The 25050-nt window shown below is 44.8% G+C and overlaps 1 protein-coding gene across 2 annotated transcripts in view; it reads right to left on the reverse strand.

The window, feature by feature from the left end:
- Positions 1-24778, reverse strand: part of ABCD3 (ATP binding cassette subfamily D member 3) — a 66249-nt gene extending 41471 nt beyond the window's left edge. The window contains exons 1-2 of one of the 2 annotated variants that reach the window (XM_039485858.1): positions 24568-24778; positions 1764-1800 (exon numbers count right to left, since the gene is read on the reverse strand). In XM_039485858.1, coding sequence (XP_039341792.1) covers positions 1764-1800; positions 24568-24680 — 150 coding nt within the window. In that variant the 5' untranslated portion in view covers positions 24681-24778. Of the gene's footprint in view, positions 1-1763; positions 1801-24034; positions 24057-24567 lie in introns of those variants that run through there. The other variant, XM_039485859.1, reaches the window with a different exon arrangement.
- Positions 24779-25050: the final 272 nt, after the last annotated feature.

Below are 25050 nucleotides of genomic sequence, written 5' to 3' on the forward strand. Positions count from 1 at the left end.
GTCCTCGGATGCTAGGTGGGGTGGTGCCACAATAGGAATATGCGTCCCATCTATCGCCCCTCCACAGTTAGGGAAACCCATTTGTGCAAAGCCATCCACAACGTCCTGCACGTTCCCCACAGTCATGGTTCTTCTTAGCAGGATGCGATTAATGGCCCTGCAAACTTGCATCAACACGATTCCAACGGTCTACTTTCCCACACCAAACTGGTTCCCGACCGATTGGTAGCTGGCAGGGCAGTTCTCAATCTCGTGTCCTTGCGCCGCAGGGTGGGGGCGAGCTCAGCACAAAGTCCCATGAAAGTGGCTTTTCTCATCCGAAAGTTCTGCAGCCACTGCTCGTCATCCCAGACTTCCATGACGATGTGATCCCACCACTCAGTGCTTGTTTCCCGAGCCCAAAAGCGGCGTTCCACGGTGCTGAGCATTTCCGTTACCGCCACAAGCAATTTAGTGTCATACGTGTCAGGCGACTTGATGCCATCATCGTCGGACTCCTCACTGTCACTTTGGAGCTGAAGGAATAGCTCAACTGCCAAACGTGATGTGCTGGCGAGACTCATCAGCATATTCCTCAGCAGCTCGGGTTCCACTTCCCACAGAAATCGTGCTGCACAGAAACCGTTGGGAGAGTCACAATGACGCCAAATGTGGACGGAAAAACAGTGACTGCTGGGATGTGAAGCGATTCATCACGGGGCGTTGGGACAGGAAGTGGAATGACCCGCACCCTTCCGTCCCCTTCCCACAGTGCCAAAATGGGATGAGGTGCTCTGTGGGATAGCTGCCCATAATGCACCACTCCCAACAGCGCTGCAAATGCTGCAAATGTGGCCACACTGCAGCACTGGTAGCTGTCAGTGTGGCCACACTCCAGCGCTTTCCCTACACAGCTGTACGAAGACAGCTGTAACTCCCAGCGCTGCACATCTGCAAGTGTAGCCAAGCCCTCAGGCTTTGCACTGCTGTAGGTTGATTGATTTAAAATTCATTAAGTTATTCCATGCAACATCTCTAGTCTAGGCCAGAATTCAGAGCACTTTGCCAAAACTGTCACTTATTAGACTCTCTTTCCCATATTTCTAGAACAGACTACCTTGGCATATTATTAAGGGGTAGGCATGCTGAATCTGTAAGATGTCCTTCCTCCAAATGTTAACAAAGCACAAAAATTTAACAGACATTAAAATTCTAGAGTGGCTAAAAATCTCCTTCCTCTCTCAGTTTTCCTTGTATTATGATAATTTCTTCAGTGATCATGGAGTATTCCCAGGCACACAAGACCTGAACATCTAAAGAAAGACCACAGACAAATAAACAAACAAAAACAAACCAACCCACTCTTTCAGGCCTTGATTATATACCTTGACAAAAGCAAAAAGGCACAAGGCTATTTTTTTTTCCTTTGGAAAGTAACCTTTAAAGAATTTGAAGACATTGAAGCCTGGCACTTTCAAAATGTACCCACTTTATTTATTGCATTTATAAAATGCTTTGTGTTTTTCCCTTAAAAGGAAGCTTCCGTACTTTTTTTTTTTTTTAAATAAAGAAACATCACAATCCAGTACTCAAAATCTAGAAACCAACCACCGCAAACCTATGCATCCTTCTTAGCTGCATTAGTTCTACAACCACTATAGTTCAGATTTGAAAAAAAAAAAGAATACAAGAAACTCAATTTTGGGAAGAAGAGGATTCATTAAATCTAAACCACATTTTATTGGAATTATTTAAAATAAAATAAAAAGACAAGAAATAATTACCTCATTATTCTGCAATGTTGGTTTTTCATTTTTCTTACTGTGGAGGAAAAAAGGATTTTACTTAGCTTTTGTCTAACATTTTTTGGTACTTAATTTTGCAATATCTTGGCCTCTTTAGAAAGTTCTAACAGAGCAAAGGGATTCTCAGGAAAGACATTGCATCTATATGGTACAGTACATACACTGTACAGTAAAACATCTTATGAAATCTGAGAATTGTAAGTACAGTTCAGGCACCTGTACCAAATCTAATTCAGAATTTCTGGTCATTTTGTTTATATTTAGGCATATAGTAGAACTAAACAATCAGTGAGAATTCTCACCTGATACTATAATCTTTAAAAAGATTAAGAGGATTATGTTTTTGCCTATGTTACACAAGCCTGATTAATCACTTCAAAGAACACTAGACCGTAATCCTTTAATTTCTTGTATATAATTACCAAAAACCATGGACTGATTTGCGGACTCTATTAGTCCAGATTTCAAAGATTCTAAGCATGTTTCCATTAGTTTTCCATATTCATACCAAAGTATTTACCAACTGTATTATTGGAGAACATTGATCTAGGCATTTACCTGGGCCTCCCATCACTATTGTATTTGAGTACCCTACATACATAAATGGATGTCATGTTATGAATACTCTTAAGGGATGGGAAGCATTATCATCCCCCATTTTATAGAGAGGGAATTGAGGCACAGAAAGCTTAAGTGGTTTACACACAGGAAGTCTCTGACAGAGCTGGGAACTGAACTCCTATTTTCTTAGTTCTAAACCACTGCCTTAGCCACAAGACCACTCTTCTTCTCAAAACTATGTATTTAACAGAAACATTACAACTTTTTTCAGTCTAGGTGACAGTAAGACACTTAATCCCGAGACTTTATGCTATATGTCGTTTTCTATACCAGGGGTCGGCAACCTTTCAGAAGTGCTGTGCCGAGTCTTCATTTATTCACTCTAATTTAAGGTTTTCCGTGCCAGTAATACATTTTCACATTTTTAGAAGGTCTCTCTCTGTAAGTCTATAAACTATTGTTGTATGTAAAGTAAACAAGTTTTTAAAAATGTTTAAGAAGCTTCATTTAAAATTAAATTAAAATGCAGATCTTATCAGTTTAGTGCAGTGGTTCTTAACCTGGGGTGCACGCACCCCCTGGGGCATGCACCCGCTGGGGCAGGGCACCGGTGCAAGGATATTTTGCGCCCTAGGCGAAACTTCCACCTTGTGCCCCCCACACACACACATTAGTTCATTGAGGGGCAAATCGCAACAACTTTTTATAGACCCCAGGGGCCAGCTGTGCCCAGGGGCTGCTCCCCAGACCAGGTTCCCCCCCTCCCTGAACTCCCCTGGAGGGTGCATAGCCCCCCCGCGAGCCCTCCCTACCCCACCCCAGTGGCCCCCGCCCCAAGTCCACTCACTGGTTTTGCCAGGCTTGGGCTGCTGCAGCAGCTCGGCAGGGAGGAGCTGCCTTCCGGAGGCACCAGAGAGCCAGAGCGTCCCGCTTGCGGCAGCAGCGAGCCCCAGCCATGAAAGAGCTGGTGCGGTGCAGGGGGGGCAGCAGCCCTGCAAAGGCAGCAGTTCCGCTAGCAGGGAGCAGCCGTGACACCCCCCCTGCCCCTCCTGCCCAGGCTGCATCCCAGTGCCCCCGAGGGGGCTCCTGCAGGCTGCAGTGGATGTATGCGGGCGCCAGCCCACATGAGCTCCCCAGCTCCCCCCTCACCTAGGGTTACCATATTTCAACAATCAAAAAGGGGAAGAGCCCTGTCCTAGCCCCGCCCCCATCCACACCCTCCCACTTCCCACCCCAACTGCCCCCGTCAGAACTCCCAACCCCCCCTGCTCCTTGTCCCCTGACTGCCCCCTCCTGGGACCCCCACCTTAACTGTCCCCCAGGATCCTATCCCCTACCTGTCCCCTGACTGCCCCAACCCTTATCCACACCCCTGCCCCCAGACAGACCCCCAGGACTCCCATGCCCCATTCAAGCATTCCCCACCCCCTGACAGGACCCCCCAGAACTCCCGACCCATCCAATCCTCCCCCTGCTCCCTGAATGCCCCCCAGGACTCCCCTTACAATGCCCATGCCGGTCAGATACTGGCTCCACGTGCAGGCAAAACTCCCTGTGGAGTGCTGAGGCAGCGGGAGGGGGAGAGCCACAGGAGGGGCAGTGGCGGCAGTGGCTCACACTTCTGGGAGCCGCAGAACCCGAGTGCGGTGAGGGGGGAGCTGGGGAGTGCACCTGCCTGGGCTGCGGCCCTGTGTCCCCCCCGGGGGGGGGGGGCTCCTGCAGTAGATGCATGTGTGCAGTGGTCCTTGTGCGCCCCTCGGCTCCCCCCTCGCTGCGCTCGGGCTCTGCAGCTCCTGGGAGTGTGAGTCGCTGCAGCCGCCCCTCCGATAGCAGGCTCACACTCCTAGGAGCCGCAGAACCCAAGCATGGTGAGGGGAGAGCCAGGGAACGTGCCTGCTGCTGGTCCGGGGTCCTGGCCACCAGCCCGGGGTCCCGCCCACCAGCCCCGCTCAGCCTCCTGCTGGCTGAACGGAACGCCAGGCTGTCAGGACACTGAGCGGGGCCGGCAGCCGGGACCCCGGCCAGCAGCTACATGCCAGGCAAAATCAGCTCACGTTCCACCTTTGGCACACATGCCGTAGGTTGCCGACCCCTGTTCTTTACTATACAGTGCTGGGATTTTCATCTAACAAATGAAGACTCTCCAAGCATATCTGCAGTTGCTCCACTGACTAAGACTGAGAGATCTATGCCCAGGTACAAGTTAAAAAAATAAGTCATTTTAGCTTTGCTGTTTCAACCCATATACAGAAGCTGAACTATTATGTTTTGTATGGCATTTGACATGAAACTGCAAATAATTGTATTATAATAGAGATTTTAGATAAACTTTTTACAGAAGAAATTAGACTTCTTGAAACCAGATTTCGGAGAGAACTTTTTTCCCTCCTGTATTTCTCAAAATAGTTAAAGAAAAACTTGTTTACTAACAACTGCCATTAATTAGGAGTTCTAAGCCACTCCCTCTCCCATATTTCTAGAACAGACTACTTTTGCATATGAGAACACAATCACTGGAAAGGAAGAAAAATGGTAAGCATTCAGAAAGCACGCAGAATAAATGGAACATTTAAACATGCAAAAGTTTAGAGCATACCCACATTAAGTTCTCTCAACAAATGTATTAGTTCCAAAATACGTTTTTATCAGAAGCCCTGAGGCTGTAACAGCATGCAGTTGCAGATGGCACCTCAGGAACCCAAGATGGGGTATCAGAAGTAGCAGGCAAAAAGAGGAAGGCAGGCACAAGCAGGAGCACCAATGTCTGTGCTGGATGGCTACTAAAGTGCCTATAATATGTCCAACCATCCTGCCACGGCAACAGCATCCTCCTCCAACACTTGCACCTGAAAGCTCTGTTCTGACAGCACTGAAAAAGGGCCCAGAACGAAGTGTAAGTTGTAACAAATCCCTACTGGAAGGATCCATGTGTGTCATGGCCCAATCAGAAGAAAGAAGAGACTGAACTACAAAAAAGCGGAGGAGGTAGGAGGAAAGGGAGGAAAAGGGAAAGAAAGAACAAAGGTGATGGAAGAGGAGACCTGCAAAGTGGAGCAGGGAGAGCGAGGAGAGGTCTACACTTGGAAGGCTTTGCTGGTATAACTATACCAGTACACCGGTCCAGTGACACAGTCGCACAATTAGGACAGATGAAGCAATGGTAATTTAAGGTTCAGTGTTTCACAAGTCATGCATGCCATGAACATTACAGCAATGATGAGGAAATGCTTGTTTTATAATCAACCTCTACAAGGAAAAAACCCAGAGAAATGTAAATTTCATTACACAACAAAGAAACTAATGACTGTCAGAAACTAACAAGTGAATCCATTGTCATTTTATCTAGTAAAAATTGTATGTCTTAGCTATAAGGGCATTCTGTTGATGATAAAAAGCTGTGTCACAGAATGGTTGTTACAAACTTACTTCTAAAGGCTGATTGCTACAGGGTTTGCTTCGTTTCTTTGTTTTCCCCACCTTAGGAGTCTCATTTCTTCAGCTTGGTACACACTGACGCTAATCCAGATTCTATTATCCTATTGTAAAGCTTTCTGTGGAAACTGAATCCACTGAACATGTAACCACAAAGACCAAAGAACACCCTCAAAATCAGTTAGCAAGACTGGTGGCTGTGAGCAATACTGTATTATATTGTAACCAAGTATATTTGGGTTTAGAAAAAGATTCAGTTCTCCACTATTCCAGGCCTCTCTCTTCCATACAAAGAGGGTCACACACTTAGATGCTCACGTAAACCAGTGTTATCCAGTGTAAGTGAAAATGACGGTTCAGGTGTAAGGGCCATCTAAGGGGTACCCAGAGAGCAGATTATTAGTTCAGCTGCCCGCAGCACTGAGGCTGGAAGCATCCTAACAGTGAAATCGGGCAGGGAGCAGAAAATTCCCAAAAGATTTGGATGGGAGTAAAATCGTGATGGTGATGTAAAAAGTGTCCTGATAGAAGAACATGAACTTGTTGTAGCTTCTGTAGGCCAAGCGAATGGCACATCAGTGGCTTCTTGCATTCCTCCATTCCCTACCACAAGTTCCCCAGGTGCCACCCTCCCATCCACTTTTATTTCATGGATGCACTCTGATCCACTCCTACCCCCTCCATGCCAAGTGCTCTGTGTGCCCCTTCTCATCTCTCCCCTCCCACATGCCAAGGGCTTTGTGTACCTCCACATTCTCCACTCATGCCAGAGCTCTGTCTCTCACCTGCACCATTATCAGCCATTTCCCACCTATGCCAGGGGCTCTGCATGCTTCCCTGCTCCCCCTCTTCCCCAACCACAGGTTCTGTGTCCCCCGCATTTCCCCCTTTCCTCCCACCATTTTCATTTCTTTCTGTATGGGAGACAAGTCTTTTGGGGTGTCAACATTTAAAACTGTAATAGGAGGCTGTGCAGAGCTTCCATGGGGGGAGGGGGAGGTATTTTTATGCTGGAATGTGTTAATGGCTGTCATCAACATGTTCTTTGCTCTATAGCAGGGGTTCCCAAACTTGGTTCGCGGCTTATTCAGGGTAAGCCCCAGCGGGCCACGAGACGCTTTGTTTACCTGAGCATCCGCAGGTACAGCCACTCGCAGCTCCCAGTGGCCTCAGTTAGCCGTTTAGGAACCCCTGCTCTAGAGACAATTACAGAGGTGCCTGAAGATGCTGGTGCTGCCAACCAGATGCAAGGGGCTCTATGTGTCCCCCATTTCCCCTTTTCAGTTTCTCTAGTTTTCACTAAAATCAACAGGGTTCTGGCCATTGATTTCTGGAATTCCATGAAATTTTGGAACCACAGAACCATAGGGATAAAAGGGACTGTAAGGGTCATCTAGGCAGGTCTTCACTACAGGGCTAAGTCAACCTAGGTTACGCAACTCCAGCTATGTGAATAAGCTATGTCAACTCTTGCTACCTTAGCTCAACTTATTGCAACGTCTACACTATGCTAGGTTGACGAGAGAAACTCTCCCATCAACTTATCTTATGCTTTTCGTTCTGGTGGAGTACCAGAGTCGATGGGAGAGCCATCGGCAGTCGATTTAGCGGGTCTTTCCCCCGGTGAATCGATCACCGAGCATTGATCCACGGTAAGTGGAGACAAGCCCCTAGTCTAACCCTCTGGAAAGATGCAGGATTTGTTGTGTTTAATTCCAAGGTACAGCTGCTCAGAGGCAGCATTCAAAAGTTAATACATTACAAACAGAAAGACAAGTGCCATCACATTGAATTTAGGACCTTGCTTTGCTCAGCCAAAGAGTTATACTGAAAGAATGTGAAGATTGCAAGTACAAGAAAAAAAAAAAAACAACTATGTGAACATGCAAATGAAGATTGTACCATAAGGCATATATGCCAGGAGACTCAATTGTGGCCTCTCCTAACTTTTACAATAACGTGATCCGCCTGTACCTGGAACAGCAGGCACAGTTTTAAGAAACGACTGCACAACAATTTTTAATGCTTGACTTTGCAATCCTAATGCTCGCTTACTTTAGTATTTTTTTATGAAAATTTCTTAGTTTTTTTTTTTTTACTGAACTCTAATGACTCAGAACAGTTGCAGAGATAACCTTGAAAAGGTGACCTGATTGTAAATTTTTATAGTGACATCTGCCTCAGAGCCAGTCTACACAGAAAAATTAAGTCAACCCAGCTGAGTTGCTCAGGGGTGTGAAAAATCCACACCCTAGCAATATAGTTAAGACAACCTAACTCCACCATGTAGACAGCACTAGGTCAATAGAAGAATTCTTCCATTGACCCAGTAACAGGCTCTCGGAAAGGTAGATTAACTGCAGTGATAGGAGTACGCTTCCTATTGCTGTAGTGAGTGTCTACACAGAAGCGCTGCTGCTGTGCTGTTGTAGCGTTTAAGTGTAGACACAGACCATGTCTACACTAGCACGTAGGTCTGCAAAACTTTTGTCACTCAGGGATGTTTTTTCATACCCATGAGCGACAAAAGTTTTGCTGACATAAGTGCTCATGTGCATAGTGCTATGTTTCATTATGTCGATGGAAGACCTCTCTCCTGTCAACATAACACAGTTACACAAGCGCTCTTAAGGTAGCATAGCTATATCAGTACAACTATGCCGCTATAAGCTAGTAAGTGTAGATATGGCCATAATGTCATTCTACACAGAAACTCATGTAGCTCTGAAAAGTGTGAAATGCCCCATTCATCTCAGTCAGGCCCTATGGACACTGTCTGGAATTTGGTATTTTCCAAGATGCCACAGAATTCAATATTTTTGTAGTATTTGACATTTTGCTATAGCCAAGGAAACAAATAGTTGGTTGCCATCTACTTGCAGCTGCTTCTTGTCCTGCACTTTTCCCCACGGGAGGGTGCTATTACAGGGCATGCTCCCTGCACAGTTCAATTGAGCCAACCAGGTAGCAGTATGTCAGGGAGCCAAAGATTGAATTCAATTTGCAGCCAGGAAGTAGCAGAAGAGTAGGATGTCCAGGTGGGCTGCCTGAATACCAATACAGCAGCCAAAGCAGGCAGGGAGATGAAGCCTACTACAAACTTCCCCACTTCCCAGGGAGAGGATGGAAGAAAAGGAGGTTTGAGCAGGGTTACACTGACAACACTGACAGCGAAGGCCAACTGACACGAGCCATCTGAAGAACATAATGAAAAAAGTCCACTATTGAAAATCATTGACTAATTTTTCAATCAATGAGTATTTTCAACTGTGAGCAATAATTGTGAATTTTTTGTAAGGGAGGGAATAAAGCATATTCTGTGGAGATAGAATTCTGAAGAACCACAGCAATATTATTCATTCTTTCTACAGAATTTGGTTTCATCATGTCATCGTGTACATGGGACACTATTCAGAGAGAAGTGTTAGGTTTATCACTATGCACTTTACGTGTCAGCAACAAGTACTACCCTACAGTTCAAGTCCCTGCCAGTCAGCTTCCGATGCTAGTTTAAGGGTATGTCTACACTACGAAATTAGGTCAAATTTATAGAAGTCGTTTTTTTAGAAATCCTTTCATAGTCAATTGTGTGTGTCCCCACACAAACTGCTCTAAGTGCATTAAGTCAGCAGACTGCGTCCACAGCACCGAGGCTAGCATCGACTTCCGGAATGTTCACTGTGGGTAGCTATCCCACAGTTCCTGCAGTCTCCGCCTGATGGGGCAAAACTAGTGTCACAGGTGGTTCTAGATATATGTCGTCAGGCCCCCCTCTCCCTCCCTCCCTCTGTGAAAGCGATAGTAGGAAAAAAGGCGCGAGACAATTGTCTGGGTTACCAAAGCAGATGCCATACCATGGCAAGCATGGAGCCTGCTCAGCTCACCGTACGTCTCTTGGGTGCTGGCAGACATGGGACTGCATTGCTTCACAGCAGCAGCTCATTGCCTTTTGGCAGCAGACGGTGCGTTACGACTGGTAGCCATCGTCGTTGTATTCCTGGGTGCTCTTTTAGCTGACCTTGGTGAGGTTGGTCGGGGTGCCTGGGCAGACATGGGAGTGACTCAGCCAGATCATTCCCATCTTCTGCCGAGCACCCAGGAGACGACGACGGTTAGCAGTCGTACTGCACCGTCTGCTGCCTGCCTAAGATGTAAAAGATAGACGGAGTGGATCAAAACAAGAAATTGACCCAATTTTTTTGTGAAATCAACAGCCTGCTAAACCCAGGGTTTTGAGTTCAATCCTTGAGGAGGCCATTCTGTGTGACAATTGTTCGTGATTTTCCTTGATGCAAAGCCACCCCTTTTGTTGATTTTAATTCCCTGGAAGCCATGTCATCAGTTGCCCCTCCCTCCATCAGAGCAATGGCAGACAATTGTTTCGCGCAAAACCAGGCGAGGAGGCGATGGCAATGCGGTGACGAGAGTGATGAGGACAAAGATATGGTCTTAGACTTTTCACAAAGTACAGGCAATGTGCCCCAGAAATGTGCACATCATGCTGGTAAGCTCTGCATGGTCACCTGTGCTGATCAGCTTGCAACGCTGGCCAAACAGGAAATGAAATTCAAAAGTTCACGGGCCTTTTCCTATCTACTTGGCCAGTGTATCTGAGTTGAGAGTGCTATCCAGAGCGGTCACAATGGAGCACTCTGGGATAGCTCCCAGAGGCCAATACCGTCAAATTGCGTCCACACTATCCCAAATTCGACCCAGCAAGGCCGATTTCAGCGTTAATCCCCTCGTCGGAGGTGGAGTAAAGAAATCGATTTAAAGCACCCTTTAAGTCGAAAAAAGGACTTCGTTGTGTGGACAGGTCCAGGGCTAAATCGAGGTAACGCTGCTAAAGTCATAGTGTAGACCAGGCCTAAGACATTGATCTTAATTTTCAAAATAATAAGTGGATCAAGCCCCAGCTACATCAAAGAATTAATTTTGATCTAAGAACCACATTAATACCTACACTCCTCTGGGACAATGTAGATCAAAAAGCCCAGGATGAAGCACAAATGCTAGGACAGAGCATTCTTGATGGAGGGGACCCAATTACTGAACAAGTTTCTACAGGAGATCATACAAAACTGACAGTCTTTAGGAAATCCTACAAAACTGACAGTCTTTGAAAAATTTTTCCACCAAAAGAGCCACCTGGATATTTATAACTTCCAATTAATAGCAACACTTTGCCCAAAACCAATCCTGTCCCATTGACTTTAACATCAATGGGATTTGGATATTGGCAATGGCATGTTGCTTAACAACATTTTTTGGAACAAACACCTCACCTGCAGGCAGGTTTGCAAGGCTCCAGCCAGAGAAGGAAGCACTGGGATGTGCCAAGCATGCAGGTTTGCGGGGCTGCAGCCTGGGAATGAAGTGTTGGAATGCACCTTCCCTGGCCATCACCCTGCAAACTTGCCTGTGGCCAGTGCTCAACCCATTCCAGCACTTCCTTCTGGGGCTGCAGCATTGGAAATCAGCCTGCACACACAGGGACTGCATGGGAGCTAAGTAGCTGCAGCCCAGAAGCTGGAGCTATGGGGCACCTCTCTCTGCACAGCCTGGGCTGCATCTCACTGGAGGACTGTACCTAGAGAAGGAATCGCTGGGAATGCTGAGTCCCAATTCCTGGAGAGTGCAGAGGAAGTATGGTGCAGTCCTCTCAAATGTCCCATACTTCCACTCCTGTAGAAAGCCTCTACATCAATCGTCAGCAACCTTTCAGAAGTGGTGTGCTGAGTCTTAATTTATTCACTCTAATTTAAGGTTTTGCATGCCAGTAATACATTTTAATGTTTTTAGAAGGTCTCTTTCTATAAGTCTATAATATATAACTAAACTATTGTTATATGTAAAGTAAATAAGGTTTTTAAAATGTTTAAGAAGCTTCATTTAAAATTAAATTAAAATGCAGAGTCCCCCGGACCGGTGGCCAGGACCCGGGCAGTGTGAGTGCCAGTGAAAATCAGCTCGTGTGCCGCCTTTGGCACGCGTGCCATAGGTTGCCTACCCCTGCTCTACATCCAGGCTGCAGCCCCACTCCCTGCTGCTGCCCTGCCACAAGCAAGAATGCTGGACTGCAGCCAAGGAAGGCACATCGCAGCGCTTCCTTCCCTACCTGGTGCCTTGCAAACTGGCCTTCCATTTATTAGCATCTGCTGGATAATAGCAACTTTTTGCTGGCAACAGAGGAGTTGCTAATAAGCGGAATTTACAGTATGTCTTGTGGCAGTGGTAGAGAGAAGGGTATTCTCAATGAAGAGTCTATAATTATGGAACAAACTTGCACGCAAGTCAAGCCACAATCTCACCATTTGCAAAGCAAGGTACAAAATACACATATAAACAAAAAGACTTCCCTCAACAATTATGCAGTAGTTATACCTACACAGAAGGAATTCACCTTCACTCTACTCTATAGAGAAATGTCAAATGGATAAGGAAGAAGAGATCTATCTTCTTGACATAATTTGGATGTAAACAATTATTGTGAGTTGTTGAGGTACTTTTGTGATGAGTGCCACAGAAATGTCTATAATTAAATGTTGGTAACAGACAAAAGCATCAAACAAAGTCATTAAGTACTGTACAGTTACAGTTGCTTAGGGCAAACAACAAAACCATAAAAATCAGGAAGTATGGAATAAAGCCATACTCAACTACTCAAATCACCTTCCCAAATGGACACACCCAGACAGTCTTTACCATAAAAAAAGTCAACAATTATTGCAATACTGGGTGTTGCAGCCATCTAGACAACTTTAACTCTGCCCTCTGTAGGATGATGCTGTATTTCCTAGTTTATGTGGTTTGATTTGGGTGATGTTTATTCTTTAAAACTTTAACCATTTAAGGACTGCTTGACATATTGGATTTGTGCACTACTATAATATGTTGCTATTAATCAGAAGTGTTCACAGGAAGAGGTACAGTGCATGGTGTGTAGAGTAATTGTTATTGATTGTGGGCCAAGGAAGAGGGATACAGTATTATGGCAGGAGTCACCAGATGGTGCTACTAGTCCTACAAGTTCTTTTTCTTAGATGCGAACAGTGCACACACTGGGGGGGGGGGGGGGGGAGCGGGGAGAGAATGTATTGTTGCTAATTTTGTGGTGCACGTTATTTTGGAGGACTGTTGCAAACAGTGAGAGTGTTTGCTCTATTCTCAATATTTCAGTTGCTTCCTGCAAACTAGGCATCAGTTTTTGGATTGAGATTTCTGAAAGGGGATTGCCTTCACACTGTTTGTGACAACTCTGTTTAAGAGCTGGTGTATACAGCATAAATAAATAAGTTACATTTAGAAAGTAACCTGACTCCATGAAATTGATTTCCTTTTCAATGAGAAACCAACTCGCAAAACTCTGAAAATGAGTGCTGAAAGGTTTCCAATGTCCCTGAAAAACCATATTCACTTCCAAACCCGCCCCCAGAGCCCAAGGATCCAGAGGGAGAAACAATCTGATGCTGGGTCCTGGGCTTGCACAGAGTTTCTTGCGCAGTGCCACCTCCTTCCTTTAGCATGTGCCGGGAACTGCAGCTGCTAGGAACACTCCAGTTCCCTCCTCCACCCCGTCCTTATCTTCTATTTGTGAGCTGTGCTCGGCCAGGTCAAGCAGACCCTAGCCGCAGCCAATGTCTCTGCATCCCATTTCAGGGTGGGGGGGGGGGGGGGAGGGGGATTTTGTACTCACAAAGTTCATTTCTGCATTGCACAGTGGCACAAAATTCCCCCAGCAGTAATTTTTTGTGTGTACTACACATGCTAAAACGCTTATCAGAGGTCACTTCAACTCCAACCTAGGGCTCTGGTAGGTTTTTAGTCCTTCAAAACCCACAAGTGAGGTTTCCCTGTGGCTACAAGTTCATCTCTCTTAGATCCAGAACTAGGATCCAGGCTGGGCAGATTGCCATTTCTTTATATAGCTTGGGCCTTTGACTTTGGCCTTCTGTAACAGGTAACCAGCAGACAATCACCCTCTTCTCGGGGCACATGTTCAAAAGACTAGGTTTCTGCATAACCAGAACTGGGTAATTTGCATTAACCTCTGCCTAGAGATTTCCCAGGAAATCCTCTTAACACCTATCGTCCCAAAAGTCTTTACTTGTCTGGCACATTTTCAATATAGTATTTTGAACTCCTGGGTCTTACATCTATCACATCTCCCTTCTAAAGAGGTTACGTACAATCCTAGCGCACAATAATACATAAACTTAACACAATATGGTCTTTCAAGCTTATCACAGGAAATTGCTCTGTTGCACCATGCACTGCAGATTCTTTGTGAATTAATTTCTGACAGTTTTTATTAAACAATTTATTATACATAAATCAAAAATAAACCTGATTAGAACAACAAAAAAACATCTTAAAGTTAAACAGAGTAGTGGATGGTGGGGGGCGGGGAGAGGAGTGCCTCCATTTCATAGGCAACTACACTTCTTGCCTCTGCCTCTTCTCATTCTTCTCCTTTCTGGTGTTACTATTAGCCAGGTGGGCAGGGATGGTGTTTAGCCTTTGTTTGCCAGAAGCTGTGAATGGGCGACAGCGGATGGATCATCTGATCACTGTTCTGTTCATTCCCTCTGAGGCACTTGACACTGGCCATTGTTGGAAGACAGGATACTGGGCTAGATGGCCCTTTGGAATGGGTTACCATGGGAGGTGGCGGTATCTCCATCCTTAGAGGTTTTTAAGGCCCGGCTTGACAAAGCCTTGGCTGGGATGATTTAGCTGGTGCTGGTCCTGCTGTGAGCAGGGGATTGGACTAGATAACTTCCTGAGGTCTCTTCCAACCCTAATATTCTATGTTTCTATAACCCAGTATGACTCTTCTTACGTTGAGTGTTGGGGCCCAAAGTTACCAGGGATGTTTGATGATTCAATGAGCTGGGCTCCCACATGCAATTGACTTTGCTGCCCTGAGCTGGGACCAGGAAAAGAAAGGGAGCATGGCTGTAGGGGTACAGTGGGAAACATCTGTTGTGCAGAATATATCTGGGTCCTGAGGGCACTAGATTGACAGTGGGCCAACAGACAGTATGCACTCCAGCAGAGCATTCAGCTTCCGTACTGTCTCCAGGAGTTGCCTCTGCTTGTCCCTCTTTAATTAGTGTCTTTGGCCACTGCAATGCTGTCTCTGGCCACTACAACTCTCACTGGATAGTTGCTTTTCTTTTTCCCCTCTCTGACCTCAAAAATAATCCCCAGCTCTCCGTTGCTTTCATTTGGGGAAATGAGGGGAAGGAAGCAAGCCTGCAATGAGATCTCCAAACACGTCATCCTGCATTCTCTGTTTCTTCCCCTTCGGGTTAGGCAGCTGCTCAGCCACTGATAAAAGCCCTGTCCAGAGGTCTAGCCATTGCAGATGCCATGGCAGGGGAAATATAGAAAACAAACAAGTGGTTACTGTTTCCCAGAGAGGCAATAATACATTTTTAACATGCATTTCTGATTTCCCTCCCTGAGATAGATAAATGGGTACCGTATTTTCCGGCGTATAAGACGACTTTCTATACTAAAAAACAACCCCCAAAAATCAGGGGTCGTCTTATGCGCCGGGTATAAACAGCGGGCGGCTGGGATTTAAAAGGCTCTGTGCTCCCCGCCGCAGCGGGCGGCCCAGAGCCCTCTGATTCCCGGCCGCGGCTGGGATTTAAAAGGCTCTGGGCTCCCCCCCTCGGAAGGGGGGGTCGTCTTATACGGCGAGTATAGGCCAAAACCTATGTTTTAACTGTAAAATTAGGGGGTCGTCTTATACGCCCCGTCGCCTTATACGCCGGAAAATACGGTATGTGCTCTTCATGACATGGGCTTGTAGGCAGTTGATGGTCATGGCTAAGGCTGCATGTTTGTCATGGCAGGAAAAAAGTCAGAGTGATTTACCGGGTTGTCTGTGTCTTTTTTTGTGTCTGTGACTGACCCTGCACCAGCTCACATGCCACTCAAGTTAGACCCACCTGACCCTCCATCATAACAAGGGGAAGAGGGGCAAACATGACCAGTGTTACAACCCCGCATGCCAGGTCTCAATACCTGGAGCCATTGTTGCAGGGTAAGTGCAGGGCAGCAGGCCTAGCCTGTGGGACACAGGAACCACTGCTATGGGGCGAGTGCAAACCAGGCTTGCTCTCCAGCCCCCTGCCCCCTCTGCTCTGCACAGGGCAAGGATAAGGGCTGCAGTGCCAGAAGAGGAGGGTACTGCTGCGGGAGATCAATGCCTTTAGATAGTGCAACGAGGAGGACAGCATTTTAAAATAAAAAATCAGGGAGCAGTCACAGGAAATGTAATAATCAGGGGGAGGGGAGGGAGAGAGAAGAGGAGGGCAGAGTCCACAACCTCCTTGGGTTCAGTAGTGGTCTAACTATATAAAATCCTGTCCACCTCCTCAAAAAAATGGACAGGTAATATATCCACGGCCCAACAGTTTCCTACCATCCCTGGTTTTAATATAAGTTCTCATGAGCTGTTTGCTCTTTATCTGGCACTGGAAGGCATCCTGGTTGTGACTCTTCTTGAACAGCTGATTAGCAATGTCCACGAACCCATCTTTATTCTGATGGCTGGGCTCAAGAGCTTCCTGCACCGTTGCTTCTCCCCAGATGGCGATTAAATCTAGGGTCTCAGAGCAGCTCTAATCAACTGCTCAAGGCATGTTGTAAAGGGTGCTAGAGGAATATTGAGCAAATAAACCAATTCTGGGACTGAGCCTGCTTTTAAACAGGGGAGGGGCCATCTGGACAGCTTGGCCCCGGAGCAGTGGAGGGCACAGCTAAACACACAGCTCAGTCATTGATATTCTCAAAGAAGTGTAGATAGCTGCTGGAGGACTATCAAAGTAGCGTGCGGCAACAATACGTGCACATGAACAGATTAGGTAATAATTGGAGATATACCAATCTCCTAGAGCTGGAAGGGACCTCGAAAGGTCATCAAGTCCAGCCCCCTGCCTTCACTAGCTCAATTTGCATTAGTACTCCGAAGTTCACAGTAAATGCAGTTACAACACTCTAAGAAGTTGGGTTATGTTTACGCAGATGTTTCCAGACCAGACCAACTCAAGTTAGTGTTGACTAAACCAATCAACTATCAGCACTCAATAAGTAAAATATATTTATTTTGCTGTATTTTTACTCAATCAAGTTTTACTAAACATGTACACATACACACAAAAAGAGGAACAATTCTCATTACCTGAAACATTAGCGTATCAAGTTTCTTTAAGAGATTTTATTTGTAGAGTAGACAAGCTCAGAACATTTTTTTTGCTTTTCCAGGCTTCTTTTTCTATGTGGTATGCTGACCACATGGTAATCAGAGAGCATAAGTAGTGTAATCAGATAATACATTACCTTTCAACTAAGAGGACCCGGCTCCAAGTGTGTTTTAGGTCAACAGTAGAGTATATATTGCTTTTCACCTGAACCACAGCAGGTGTTTGTTCATATTACAAACAGATCATACGATTACTTTCAAAGGTCTCTTCACAGGGAAAGGGTGGGTTAGTGGTGTTCCAGCAGCAGTGTTTCAATCCATATTGATTTGTAAGGAAGCTTCTACAGTGATGTAAGAGCACTGGGATCTAAAGAGGGAGACCAATCTATTTATTTTTATTGTATAGCACTGGGAAATGCTAGGCAGTTCTCAGAAGCTACATAGCTGCTCTGCTGAGTTTACAATTTAATTAGTTTCCAAGCACTATATTTCTTAAAGAACTTTAGAAACAATCAAATTCATAGCTATTACATTTTAAAAAACGTTAAAAGAAAGTTAAAGTTGCAAAGTCAAACACTCAAAAAGGAAATGATTGAACTAACTTTGCCTGTACAATCTTAATTTGGTCTCCTGGTCTATTATGCATTAGGATATATATTACACGATCCCATACTGCTGTATAGGCAACCTTAATTTTGGTATTTCTTAACTTCTGAGTGATTCACTTTTCAACCATAACATTTTCTTAATGTCATTTTTTGGATTTGAATTTCCTAAACCTTTACGAAAGCAAACGGAAAAAAACAAATACCAGCCTGGAACCATACTTATTCCCTACCTTATGCATTATCAGCAGGGTCAGGACCTTCAGGTCTACAGAACAAACCTTTATCACTTGAGCTAAAAAACCTATAGGACTAGTAAATTGTTATCCTCTAGATCATGGGTGACCAACCTGAGCCTGAGAAGGAGCCAGAATTTACCAAACATATGTACATTGCCAAAAAGCCACAGTAATACATCAGCAGCCCCTCAAAAGCTTCCCCTCGCAGCCCGTGCCTCCCACCCACCGGCAGCCCTGCCAATCAGCACCTCTCCCCGCACCTCCTGATCAGTTGTTTTGTGGCATGCAGGAGGCTGGGGGCGGGGGAATGGAGTGGGGGCAGGGCCTATGGTAGAGCAGTGAAGTGGCACCCCAGCACATTGGAAAATTGGCACCTGTAGCTCCAGGCCTGGAGTCGGTGCCTATACAAGGAGCCGCATATTAACTTCTGAAGAGACGCCTGTGGCTCCTGAGCCACAGGTTGGCCACCCCTGCTCTAGATGGCCCAACCACTACAAGGAGAAGTCAAGTTTTGCCAGTAAATTTCATAGCTATTTGCTAGAGATGATAAAAGAATGTTAGGCTCAGGAATCCTGGGTCAATTCCAGGTTCTGGAAGGGAGTATGCTCAATGGTTATAGAATGTTCTGCCCCCATGCTCTAGCAGCCTATCCCTATTCCACCCCTCTGTTCCTATCCTATCCCTTTCCAAGCTCCAGACCATGTTCCCTTCTGTTCATATTGCTCCCAGACAGCTTCTGTCCCTCCTCACTTTGCATTCCATGTAGGCACCTTTCTCCTTCTCCACACTGCCTGAGCACCAGTATGGAGCAGTGAGCGCACAGGAGAGTCTCCTTGATTTCAGTTCTCATTCCTGGTGCTACAGTGCCATTGAACACCCAGGAGGCGCAAATGCAGAAGTCCTGCTTGGCTCTTCTAATCCTGGGATGAAGTATGCTTAGTCCTGGTGGCATGTAGGAGCTGCGTGGAGATGGAGTATGGTCAGTACAGAAGGAATCTTTGGAAAATTTAACTGCTGGCCTCCAAAACTCTAACACTGAAAATTGCGATTTGCATAAAGAGTTGCAAAGCGGCCAAATTTGGCCATATTTCGTGGGAATAGTGAAAAAAAACTGAGCTATACCTATCTCATAGAGCTGGAAGGGACCTTGAAAGGTCATCAAGTCCAGCCCCCTGCCTTCACTAGCAGGATCAAGTACTGATTTTGCCTCAGATCCCTAAGTGGCCCCTCAAGGATTGAACTTCACAACCCTGGGTTTAGCAGGCCAATGCTCAAACCACTGAGCTATCCGTCCCTTCCAGAACCTGGAATTGACCCAGGATTCCTGAGCATAGCATTCTTTTATCATCTCTACCAAATAGCTGTGAAATTGACTGGCAAAGGGTATATCCCTAACAATAGGGCATCAAATTTTATGTTCCTCCTACAAAACATGAAGGCACTAGAGTGTCTCAATAACTGTAGACATTTTAAACATTGTTTTCCCTATGTATTTTCCCCAACCTCATTCCCAGAACTGGTTGAACCACTTTAGCTGAAACTTTCCACAAAAATTCATTCTGAAGCAGACACCAAACTTGAAAAATGTCGGTCCAATTTAAATTTTACAAAGATATAAGCAACTCAAAACAGTCTTATAATGGAAAATGTTAGGCAACCTTAACTAGAGTGTCACTAACAGTTCTACCCTTAGATGTGACTGACTTAAAAGGAGGGTGACACCAGTGCATCCAAAAATAGCATTTAGCCCAGTGTTCTTAATCTCAAAAAGTAAAATATTCAGAGATGAATTGCTTCTTTTATGGCAAATTCTTTAAGGATACAATAATTATATTACATTGGAATTCACAGGTCTTTAAACACCAAAGAATTCTACTCTTCCAGTACCACTTTGAATTAATTTGAATATGTCTAGAAAGCCAATTAAAATTTAACAGCTACCCATTAGAATGTTTTGACCAGGGACCACCTACTACCAAACCAAAGATATTTTTTGTTATATTACAAATCACATGATCTTTGGGCCCATTAACGACTTCTAATCACAAGAATAAAGTGAAACCACAAGAAAGTTGCTTATGACCAACTTACTTATTTCCTGTCTCTGCATGAAGGTTGTTGGTCACTCTGTCAATGGCATATTTTTCCCACTGATGGTAATTCACATAAAGAGCTCTTAGATCTTGCAAAATATTATCCCTCCATCTTCTTTTTGGTTGGACACATCCCAAGAGATGTGGTATAACAAAATATATGCAGAAACTTCCTGCCCTATTGAAGTCAATGTACGTTTTTCCATTGACATCCAAGGGGCCAGAATTTCACCCAGGATGCAATCAGATATTATGATTATACCATACCAAAACAGATCTCTGCCTAGAGACAATAAAGTTAGAATGTACTAAGCAAACCAGTAGGTGTATAGATTGAGAGTTATCTCCACTGGTTATGCATATATCTATATTTTCATGTACTTTATGGTTCACACAATAGTTTTTTCAGTATCAGTTATTTACTTGATTACACTAACAGCCATTCCAAAAATCAGACTTCTTTATGACAAAGTACTAAAGATTAAACTTGCTTATTGATCTCTGGTGATATGGTGCAAGAACTGGGGCAGGTTTTCATTCTTGGTTGTCCAAACTTTCTTTTTAATTTATTTCAATGGCTGCCACTGTAGAATAGAACACCTTGCTTTTAAAAGCTAAAACACAGATTTTAAGAGTCAGTCCCTTTAACAGAAGCAACAATTTTCAGCTGTCAGGCACTGACCATCACTATTGGAATAATTTTTGTTCACAGCAACAAATCTTAATTGATGTACAAGGGGGAAAAAAACACATTTCAGCATGATGTAATCTCTCAAATAGGACTAGTTTCCTATGTATCACAGGTGTCTACATTTAAAATTCTAACAAAAGCCACAACTTCACTTATATTTTTATGCAATAGCCTCAGCTCTGGAAGTAAACTAAGCAAGTCTAGTCCACTCCGGAAAAACAAAAAATAATGTCTGAGAGGATAATACTGATTGAAAATCAGGGAAATTTATTGTGAAACATTCCACTATATGGATATTTCAGTCAGAGGTATTAATATAGAATACTAAAAGTAGTTCCAGTAAAAAACTGTTTTGTACCACTTCTTTTTAATAACTTCTGCATGGTTTGGTTAGGAGAATGCATCACAATGCAAAAGAACATATGTTCCTAAATGATACTACACTTGTAAGTTTTATAACATCATTTATTAGTTTTGTGGATCTTCTAAACAAAAGGTTGAGACTCATTCAACTGGAAGGTAGTAATTTACCTTTCCCCTACTAAGAATGTAATATATGATTATTACACCACTTAAGGAACTTGTATGTTACTACATGACTTGAGTCATACTTTACCCATGCCCTTAATCCCAAAGGCATCAGAAAAGCAGGTGAAAGTTGACAGAGAAGAAACATTTTTCTAACTGCCTTGCATAAAGCAAAACTAGGATAGGTACCATGATACTTTATACAAGATACATGCATTCTGGCTCGCCAAACAAGCACCTCCTTGATTTACTTAAGAAAATGGTTTTCTAACCTTTATTTTATATGATTTTATTCCTATATTAGGGCTTACAATACCTACGCCATCCTTCATGATACTCCTCAAACAGGATTTCAAAACCCAGAAATTTTTAAAGGTGAAATTCATCTTTCCCTGCACTCAGGCAATGTTATTAAGCACTGGCAGAGACTCTACATAGAGGAAAGAATTCCACCCACAAAAAAGACAAATGTATAGGCTGGAATAGAGGCCACAACTCCTCCACACCCCATCCTCAGTCACAAGAACCATAGTTCCAGCCCACTGCCCCTTCTAGAGAGACCTGGTTCAGGACCAGCAAGAAGCTCCCAGCACATCCACTCTGCCTGCCCAAACACACATATACCCAGCATAATAGCCCCACAGGATTTAAATGGTGCAACACACTTTGAAATTGTTTTTTCCAGTATTGCACAAGAGCTTACTGTTGATTGTTATTTATAGTTTAAAAACCTCAGAGGCCCTATTAACAAAATCTGGTAAAATGATCCCTGCCCCAAGTAATTTACAATCTAAATTAATGACAAGATGCAATAGGTAAATGAAACTGACAGACTACAACAGGGCAAGGCAACAGTAATAAGAGTGTGCTTTCATGTAGCCTAATGGTACACACAGTGTAACTCATCATTTGCCTAGCTTTTGACTGGTAACATTCTGTAAGCTACATGGCTGAAATAAGTCTTACGGAAAAGTCTGTAGGATAGGTAGTGGAAGACTGGATTTTTGATGGAAGATTGTATCAGGTAAAAGGGACATCATGGAAAAAAAGCATAAATACTTGTGAGATAATTGGCTGTATATGTGATAAAGACTGGAGATGATGGCACAATAAAATACTAGAACTACTAGATAGGGTCTAACTAAGTTGTAGGGGGCATTAAAAGTACAGACAGGAGACATATATATTGGATGCTCTGGAGAAGAGGAAGCCAGTGGAGGAATACTGAGGAGAAGGTAACATGACCACAGTGACAAGCAATGAAAATTATTTTAGCAGAAGCATTTGGATTAGATTTGAGGAAGGCAAGGCTGCATCAGTCAATGGTGTGGAGAATGAGATCATAGCAATCAAGATACATTTTTAAGGGCCTGGAAGATCTTTGGCAGTGTGGAGAGAGAAAGAGGGCCAAATTAGGTCAGACAGTTTTAACCAAAACCACCTGTTTAATTAGTTGGAAGTTCTCTACTCTCCACACCATTCTAATTCATCTTGTAATAACAGCATTTGGGCTCCTCTCTATAGTATATAACTGATCATTAGGAACAGTATTTTTAGGGTTACACCTGGCAAAACCCAATGCATCACACACAATGACACACTCCAAATGCAAGTCTCTTAAATTAAGGTTAAACCCCCTTCTGCATGTTCACTGACACCCATGAAAATAAATCTATTTGACACTGAGTTTCTTCTTACCACGTTCAGAAGTATAATATATTTAGATATGTACAGTAATGAAAACTTAGGACTACAGTACCTGACTACCTCTTCAATCTCACCACTTCCAGCTCCTCAAACAAAATCAGCATAGCAATATTATGCCTAACAACTTGTCCAAGTAAAAGTAATAACTACAAAAATCCTATAAGACCCCAAACCCTTTAATTTTGAAACACAGGTTTGGCTCATCACCTCAAATGGCTTTGGCATATTTTGCTGAATTAAAAAAATAGCCTGAGATTACCTGTCATTCTGATAAACTGATCATTTCCTACAATACCTGTCATTACCTGTCATTCTGATAAACTGATCATTTCCTACAATAGCTGGAGCCCTTTCTTACTGTTTCTGTCATTGTGCAGCACATCATCATGAAGCACTTTTCAGAACCTGCCCTATTAGTAGCTCTTCATGTATACTGTATCAATTATTTTTTTAATATTGTGAAGCTTTTATGATAGTTTGTATGAAAAACACTTATCAAAATAAAATGCAGTTATTGTTCAATCATTGCTAAATTCTTACTTAAATCTGCTATTTACACCTACTACAGTATATCTTGCTACAAACCATTTCATCTTCTAGATCCACCATCCTCATTTGTTTATGTTGTACAACACTTTGAAGTTAAGTGCTGTATAGGTGGCTAAGCATGCCATATGCCTGTAATTCATGTTTAAGTACTTAGTCCAGCAAGAGTAACAACAAAGGACAGGTTGAATGTAGTATGCATTCCTAGCATATCACACACCTTCCTCTACATTTCCCCAACAAGAAAAACTTCACAACACAACTCACTCTTCAAGTACACAGATTAGCTAACACAATGACACATAAAAACAAATATACCAAAATTTCAACTTCATATGCTACATAACTACGGTTGCCAACCCTCCAGGATTGTCCTGGAGTCTACAGAAATTAAAGATTAATCTTTAATTAAAAAATAAAGTCATGTGATGAAACCTCCAGAAATTCATCCAACCAAAGTTGGTAACCCAACCTGATACAGAACCTGATCTCCCTCTCCCTGAATTTCTTATTGATGGAACATACTTCACTATTATAACATACAGCATAGAACAGAGCTACATTATTCACAGTCCAATCTCCGTTCTGTGCAACAGGGCCCATTATTTGTTAAGGATGAATATAATTTACCTTAACTCTTAAAGTTGTATGTGAACAATTCTCTCTCCAGCAGCACGTAGCGGACTGAGGGAGAGTGAATGGTGAGGGAGAAAGCCAGCTTTGTCTGCCGAACAGAAAGGGTTTTCTTGGCAGAACATGGCATGCACAGGGGGGAGGAGATCACCCTCTGGCATTAAAGGCAAATAAACCGCAGCATTCGCCTGGCCTGGCCTGGCCTAGGGGTGGCGGGAGACTAGCAGGGCTCTTCACACCATACTTCTGCCCTTCTCCTCTCTCCTACCCCAAACTCCACTTCTCAGTCCCTCAATCACCCCACCTACACCTCCTGCACCCCCTCCTCTTCCCCATAAAAGCCACAACTACCCCTCCCCCACTTATCCATCCTTTTCACCCCCTCTGATCACCCCCTTCCCCGCAACCCCTCTATCCCCTCCTCCCCCCGCCTGCCCCCAACCCCCTGCAACACCCCGCCCCCATTCCCGTCCTGCCTCCTCCCCCCCGCCCCCCGGGAACCGGCGCTGCCACCCTGGGCCGCCCCTCACCCGTGCTTGGCAGCCGCTCTCCGGCGCTTCCTGAGCAGGCAGAGCAGGGCGCAGGCGGCCGCGCCGGCCACCACGGAATGGCGCGCGGTCAGGTACTTGCTATAGGCGGCCATGGAGCGAGCGACCGAGCGCGGCGGCCGGAGGACTGAGCCGAGCCGAACCGAACCGAGCCCGGGGGGGGGAGGCTGACGCAGGGAATGCCGGGAGCGGACGGGGGGCGGGGCAGAACGCCCCGCCCCGCCCCTCAGGCCGGCTCCGCTACGGCGGCCCCGGCTCCTCCTATCACTCCGGCCGGCTCCGGGGCAAAGGCGGTGTGGGCGGGCCCAGGCCGTCAGACTCGGCTGCTGCCGGTATGGGGGCGGCCTGGCGCCGGGGCCCTTGTGCCCTAGGCTGAGTGCCCTGCGGCTCCCCTGTAACGCAGAGAGACGTGTCCCCTGTGGCGGGCGGGCGGCTGTTTGCGGGAGGTTCGGGGGAAGGCGGAGT

The sequence above is a fragment of the Mauremys reevesii genome, linkage group 8, assembly GCF_016161935.1.
Source record: "Mauremys reevesii isolate NIE-2019 linkage group 8, ASM1616193v1, whole genome shotgun sequence".
Lineage (NCBI taxonomy): Eukaryota > Metazoa > Chordata > Testudines > Geoemydidae > Mauremys > Mauremys reevesii.